The 7,709-nt window shown below is 38.7% G+C and overlaps 1 protein-coding gene across 1 annotated transcript in view; it reads left to right on the top strand.

Annotated features, from left to right (window-relative positions):
• Positions 1 to 1,764: 1,764 nt before the first annotated feature.
• The window catches only part of LOC106874769 (dnaJ homolog subfamily C member 28), a gene marked incomplete at its 5' end in the record, with an annotated part of 37,651 nt that continues 31,706 nt past the window's right edge, over positions 1,765 to 7,709 (top strand). The window contains 2 exons of the mRNA XM_014922621.2: positions 1,765 to 1,989; positions 4,652 to 4,762. Coding sequence (XP_014778107.2) covers positions 1,765 to 1,989; positions 4,652 to 4,762 — 336 coding nt within the window. The remainder of the gene's footprint in view (positions 1,990 to 4,651; positions 4,763 to 7,709) is intronic.

The following is a 7,709-nucleotide window of genomic DNA, read 5'->3' as shown; positions in this document are numbered from 1 at the left end:
AAAAAAAAAAATTGAAAAATCTCCGTCAAAACGGGAAAAATTCCAGCTTGTTGGTGTTTCCTAACTCCGACGTGCACCATATTTCTTTTACTTTTCCAAGCTGGCAGAATTTTTAGCACGGCATGTCTTTATGTTCTGAGTTCAAATTCTACCGAGGCCAACTTTGCTTTTCATCCCTTCGGGGTCGATAAAATAAGTACCAGTTGAGCACTGGGGAGTGGGTGGATGTAATCGACTTATCCCCTCCATATTTCTTTCATTTTTTTTTTTTTTTGAGGTGGTAGACCGGCAGAATTTTTGGCACCTCAGAGAAAATGCTTCGCAGCATTTCAGGTCGCTTTATGTATTATCTCCCTTACATATTACTGCAATAGGAGTTATGTCCCTTGATTGTAGTTTTAACGCTGTCATCATGCTGTTCAACACATACACACGTACTCATCCTCTCCCACTCTCTCTGAGTATACGTACACACACACACACACACACACACACACACACAGATACATACACACACAGATACATACGCACACACACATACATACACTGGAGTACTGGGATGTGTAACACTTGCCTAAATACCAATCTTGAGAAATAAGGCTTCTCAAAATCAGAAAAGAGAAAGCTGATTTGAAGAATACAGATCCAATCCATCACTGGAACTGTAAAAATCTGTAAAACTTTCTAGAAGTTTATCATTTAAATATATATGAGCATGTCTAGAGATGCAACTATATGCATGAGAAGACGTACATAAAACAAAACATACAAATCTGCACATATACATACCTACATACAAAAATACCCTGTCGATGTTGAAATGAAGGAGGCTTGGATCTAGGTTAGAAACCGGTTCTTTCTCTATTGGCAAGAAATCTTGAAATAAACCTGAATAATGACATACATATATTGGGACACTGCCTAAATACCAATCTTGAGAAATTAGGCTTCTCAAAACCAGAAACGAGAAAGCTGATTCGAAGAATACAGATCCAATCCATCACTGGAACTGTAAAAACTCTGTAAAACTTCCCAGAAGTTTATCATTTAAATATATATATATATATATAAGCATGTTGAGATATGCAATCATATGCCTGAGAAGACACACATAAAGCAAAACATACAAATCTGCACATACATACATACAAACGATCCCCCATGTTTGTTTTCATTCGGTTTCCTTATATGTTTTCAATGTCATTTTTTTGTTCCCAGCTTTGATCTTCCATAAATCCTAAATTTTATTTTAGAATTTCTGGGAGGAACTGTCTCTGAAGACTCATATTGTCGTTGAATGCTTGAAATGAGGAGTAGATAGACAGCCAACAACTGATGAAGGGTCCTTTCGCTGTGTTTACTTGTCCTGTTTTCCATTTTTTTCTTGTTGTTTACGTATTTAACTCATTTGTTTATGTGTTTCATGTTATTTGCACTGTTGGTGACGTCCGTACCCATATATGCATATATATATATATAATTATGATAATAATATTAGGGATAAAAATCCAAATTTACACGGAAAAATTCAATTTAATTTAATTTATCAAAATTAAAATTAAATTAAGTTTCACAATATATAATGTATAAGTTAGAGAAAAAATTTTTTTAATATTTATTACTTTGTATTTTTATTATAGGTCTTTTAGTGTATTTACTTATTAAATTTTTCTATATGCGATTGTGGTTTCCTGGTTTCTCTGGCATGTAACCACTAAGCCTTGTACCTCCACTACCAGAACCTAAACAACTCAAATATCTTATTTTTCATTGCAGCTAAGTTCAAATTCATTTCTTGGTCACAAGAGAAAGAATAATTCCATTCATCTCGAGAATTACAACATTTTAAATGTCAACCAAAAAAGCACCGCAGAAGAAGTGCGAGAATCTTATATACGACTTGCGAAAAAGTTTCATCCAGATAGTGGATCGGAGAATGCCAACCCAGAAAAATTTGCCCAGATCCAAGATGCCTATTACTCAATTATGGTGTGTGTTTTTTAATTCCTTAATTGCTTTCAGTCGTTAGACAGTGACCATGCTGGGGCACCGCCCTTGAGGGTTATAAGATGTTAATATTAACACCATAGTTAGTTTGGTTTTATTGTGTTTCATCTCTGTTTATTTAATGGCTCAGTTTTTGCCAGTTTTATCTTTTTAGTGAGATGTATTTCAGTGTTTTGACTCTATACTTGTATCTATATTATATATTTAGGCAGTGTGTTACATAAGCACCATGCATGCATGGGTCGTTGCCAGTGTCGCCTGACTGGTTCACCATGCTGGTGGCACGTAAAAAGCACCATCTGAACATGGTCAATGCTAGCCTCCCCACCCCGACTGGCTCCTGTGTCTGTAGCACATAAAAAGCACCGTCTGAACGTGGCCGATGCCAGTGCCACCTGACTTGCTCCCATGCTGGTGGCATGTAAGAAGCACCCACTACACTCTTGGAGTGGTTGGCGTTAGGAAGGGCATTCAGCTGTAGAAACACTGCCAGATCAGATTGGAGCCTGGTGCAGCCTCCTGGCTTGCCAGTCTCCAGTCAAACCGTCCAACCCATGCCAGCATGGAAAGCGGACATTAAATGATGATGATGATGATGATATAAAATTACCCTGTTGATGTTGAAATTCCAATGAAGGAGCCTTGGATCTAGGTTAGAAACCAGCTCTTTCTCCATTGGCAAGAACTCTTGGAATAATGACACACACACATTTGTATGTCTATAATCTTCCTTTTTATATCTGCTTTCCATGCTGACATGGGGTAGATTGGATTGTTCATCTCAAATGGACTCAATTTTTGGTTGGCACTAGTGCTTGTACATGTCATTTTGGCATAGTTTCTATAGCTAGGTGCATTTCCTATCACCAACTACTTTACATTGTGTATTGGGTGTATTTTCTCATGGCACCAGCACTAGAAAGGATGATAAATCCTCAGCAAAGCAGAACTGAAGATACTTACAACTTTATATTTTCTCTCTTGATTTGCCAGTATACACTGGGTGTATTTTTCCTCTCACCAGTACTAGAGAGGTTGATAAATTGTAAGTAAGACATGACTAAAGGATCCTCACAACCCTGTACTTCCTGCATCCATTCACCAGTATAGTCTGGGTGTATTTTCGATGGCACCAGCATTAGAGAGGTTTCCAAGTCCTTGTTATGACATAGCTAAGTAATTTTTCAATCATACTTTATATCTACTCATTTACCAGTCACTCTAATGTGTGCACAGGGAGGGGGTTTTCCATCTTGGTACCTGCATAGGAGGGGGTGCCTTGTCCACATTAAATGTAAAAAGTAGACAGTAATGTGTACTTTTGCTCAGATAATGTGACCGAGAAGTGAAACAGTGAAAGGCTAGAATGTGTGGTTGTATTTAGAGTATTTAGGCAGAGAGAGAGAGGTATTGGTGAGGAGAGAAAAGGCAAGTGATGGACTGTTGCAGAGATGGACAAAGACAAGAATAGATGATGACACAAAAGCAAAAGTAGATGAAAGATGATAAGAAAAGTGGTCCTGAGGGAGAGGGAGTGATGGGTGGCAGTGCACAAAGCTTGACTTATAGTGAATTGGGTACAGACAATTCAGTGAAGTCTCTTCTGGCGATGGGAAAATGTGGTACAGTGACGAAATTGGTCCTAATGCCAACCAGTTTACAGAGTGGACTGGGTGCTTTATATGTGGCACTATGGAGCTGGTAGGGCTGGGAGCTGTACCTAGTTCCATTGTCTGTTGTAGAATGGGTTCTACGACTGGACGCCCTTCCTAATGCCAACCACTTTAGAGAATGGACTGGGTGCCTTTTATGTGGCACCATGGACCTGGTATGGCTGGAAGCTGTACATGGTTCTGTTGTCTGTTGTCACCATCAACATTACCTACAGTGAAGGATGAGGGAGGCAGAATGACGAGGGTGATGGTAGAGGAGGGGATCATTTGTTGTTTGTGAGCATCCTGGATGGTGGTGAGATGAGAAAGAGAAGGAGAGTGAGTAGGAAGACTAATGAAGGAGGTAAAAAATATGTTAGCAAAAAGGTTAAACGAAATGAGAGAATGAACATATAAGCAAACACACACTAGTGGAAAATATAAACTTTGAATATAATCATATGAACATCGAAAAAGCAGGGTTTTAAAAAAGAAGTCCTATAAAATATTTGTTCTGCACTGAGTTATAGATACTCTCTTGTCGCTGTTGCCATAAGAAATGCACTGAACCAGTGATTAGCCCTATTAGACATCTCTAATTATTAAAGACATTATGTGCTTCAAATGCTCCTTAAACACTTCCATGTTTGGAAAGCTATAATTAGTGAAATTTTAATTAGATCATCCTGCAAAATGAAATTTAATTAGTTGAAATATGTCCAAATACATATAAATATTGCTTGATGCCATTAGACATTCTAAAATACTGTTAAAGCATTTACAAATTGAAAATATAGAAGTTCAGACATTACTTATGGGATGACCTGATAATTATAATGTTGTTCACTAATTACAATAATTAAATAAGACAGAAATCAAACTCTAACTAATAATTTCATTGATTTTTTTCTTCAGCTATTAATGACAACAAAGAAATAGACAATAATTAACAAATGATTTGCTAAAATTTGAATTATAATTATAATTTCTAGAGGAACTTACAACAGCATCAGGTTTCCAAACCAGAAATACCTCTAAAAGATGAAGACAGTGAGAAAATTGAACGTCTGTCTCCACACCATCGACATTACCTCAGCTTTGAAGTAAGTTTTGTTTTGGTAGTGATTCCTTTTGTTTCTTCCTACTGCAGAGAATCTGAATCTTTTTGCTTTTTGTAACACACTGCATATCCAAAAAAATGCTTCTGATGCTCTTTACAAAGAAAGTTAACAACACTAACAAAATTTTATTATTCTTTTTTTGTCTTTGGTCAGTAAGTGTTACTTCCTATTTGTTTTTGTCTAAAAATCAAAGGAAATGACTACTATTCCCTTCAAACTTTGCTTCTGTAATCTGGACATCAATGTTTTGAAACTGACCTATTTTCCATTACATTTCAGACAGATTCAGCACTGAGTTGCTGAAGCAGAAATATCGTTATAACAAATATTCTGCTCAATACCACAGATTTGATTGTCAGTTGCTTGACCTTAGCCACTTGAGCATGTCCCTTATTGGCAGACAATATGTGCATCTCTGATGACGAACAGCAGTAGTGGCGGAGCATCATAACCATGTGTTGAGAGGGATTCTTTGGGGCTTGAATAAATATCATAAGAAAAGCAAAGTTTGAAGGAAATATTAGCCATTTTTGATGCTTTCTAGGGCTGAACAATTAATTCCTAGCACACTTTTCATGCTCTTTGCATTGAAAATTAAAATCAAATAAACTTTTAAAGTTAAAATTTTTTTAAATAATTCTCGGTGTAGCAAGAAGCGGCAAGCTGGTAGAAACATAAGCACACCTAGCAAAATGCTCAGCGGTATTTCGTCTGCCGCTACGTTCTGAGTTCAAATTCCGCCGAGGTCGACTTTGCCTTTCATCCTTTCGGGGTCAATTAAATAAGTACCAGTTACGCACTGGGGTCGATATAATCGACTTAATCTGTTTGTCTGTCCTTCTTTGTCCCCTCTGTGTATAGCCCCTTGTGGGCAGTAAAGAAATTAGAAGGTTGCTTCCCAACCACATGGTTCCGGGTTCAGTCCCACTGCATGGAACCATGGACAAGTGTCTTCTAGTATAGCCTTGGGCCAGCCAAAACCTTGTGAGTGGATTTGGTAGATGGAAACTGAAAGAAGCCTGTTGTATATATATATATATATATATGTGTGTGTGTGTGTGTGTGTGTATGTCTTTGTGTTTGTCCCCCAACCCCACTTGACCACTGGTGTTGGTGTGGTTACATCTCTGTAACTTAGTGGTTTGGCAAAAGAGACTGATAAAAATAAGTACCAGGCTTAAAAAATAAGACCTGGGGGTTGATTTCTTTGACTAAAACACTTCAAGGTAGTACTCCAGCATGGCCACAGTCAGATGACTGAAACAAGTAAAAGAATAGGCACAAAGCAGGAAATTTCGAGGGGAGGGGGTACAGTCAATTACATTGACCCCGGTACTCAACTTGTACTTATTTTATTGACTCCAAAAGGATGAAAAGCAAAGCCAACCTTGGTGGAATTTGAACTCAGAACTTAAAAACAGATTTTATACCACTATTGCCCAGTGTGCTAACAGTTCTGCCAGCTCGCTGCCTTTGTGAAAAAAAAAGAATTAAAAATTAATAAAAAAAAATTATTGTTTACTTTGTTTTATTAATTATACATGTGCAGTATAAATACATGCTCTCTTTCTTTCTTATATACTCTTGCAAATTCTAAACCCATGTTCCCAGTTCTTTTTACTCCCATCCATTTTTATTCACCTCTTGTACCTTGAGAATCCACTTCTGTTTTTATCTCTTCCCACTTTACCCCAATCAACCTCAGCTCCTCATCTGGAAAGTGAGTAGTTATGTAACCCCTCTACAGTAGAGAAACCTGTTCTGCTCTGACCCCTTCCCTCATACTTTAACCCCTCCTCATCTTGCATAAAAGCCACCTCCCTTGGGGTTTATAATCTTGCAAGTTGCACGGTGTTCTTGCTGGTGAAATGAAGAAGGACTCAGTCCATTGTGTAAAGTGGTTGGTGTTATGAAGGGTGTTCAGCTGTAGAAACCTTACCAAAATAAACAATGGAGCATGATGCAGCCCTTGGACATGTTGGATCCTGTCAAACCATGCCACCATGGAATCATCATCACAATCATCATTTAACGTCTGTTTTCCATGCTGGCATGGGCTGAATGGTTTGATAGGAACTGGTAAGGCCGGGTGTCACACAAAGTTCCATTGTCTGTTCTGGCATGGCTTCTATAGCTGGATTCCCTTCCTAATGCCAACCACTTTACAGAGTGGACTGGGTGCTTTATATGTGGCACTATGGAGCTGGTAGGGCTAGGAGCTCCATAGTATTTTTCATGTGGCACCAGCTATAGTGGATGGGTCTTCTTAAGTACAGCAAAGTGCCAGACATATAAGGCTCAGTGTCTTGAGTTTGGTCTTCAATATTTCACCCCATGTGTTCCTGGGTCTCCCTCTTCCACAAGCTTCATCCACTTGAAGTGATCGGCACTTCTGTATGCAACTGTCTACATCTGTATACATCACATGACCAAACCAACGCAGTCTTCTCTCTTGCACACGTCGAGGGTTCCAGTTGATCCGATCAACGGAACAGCCTGCTCGTGAAATTAACGTTCAAGTGGCTGAGCACTCCACAGACACGTGTACCCTTAACATAGTTCTCTGGGATATTCAGTGTGACACAGCATGACAAGGCTGGCCCCTTTGAAATACAGGCACAACAGAAACAGGAAGTAAGAGTGAGAGAAAGTTGTGGTGGAAGAGTACAGCAGGGTTCGCCACCATCCCCTGCCGGAGCCTCGTGGAGCTTTTGGTGTTTTTGCTCAATAAACACTCACAACGCCCGGTCTGGGATTCGAAACTGTGATCCTATGACCGCGAGTCCGCTGCCCTAACCACTGGGCCATTGCGTCTCCACACTAGAACAAGTACAAGATAAAAAAAAGATAAAAGATAGTCTTTGGTAGCTCTTAACAAAATTAAAACCCATGTCAATGAACTGTTAATTCTCAATATTCAATAATTCCA

Source organism: Octopus bimaculoides, chromosome 27 (genome assembly GCF_001194135.2).
Source record: "Octopus bimaculoides isolate UCB-OBI-ISO-001 chromosome 27, ASM119413v2, whole genome shotgun sequence".
Classification (NCBI taxonomy): Eukaryota; Metazoa; Mollusca; class Cephalopoda; order Octopoda; family Octopodidae; genus Octopus; species Octopus bimaculoides.
The sequence above is the reverse complement of the archived record's forward strand: the minus strand, read 5'-3'. Positions and strand labels throughout refer to the sequence as shown.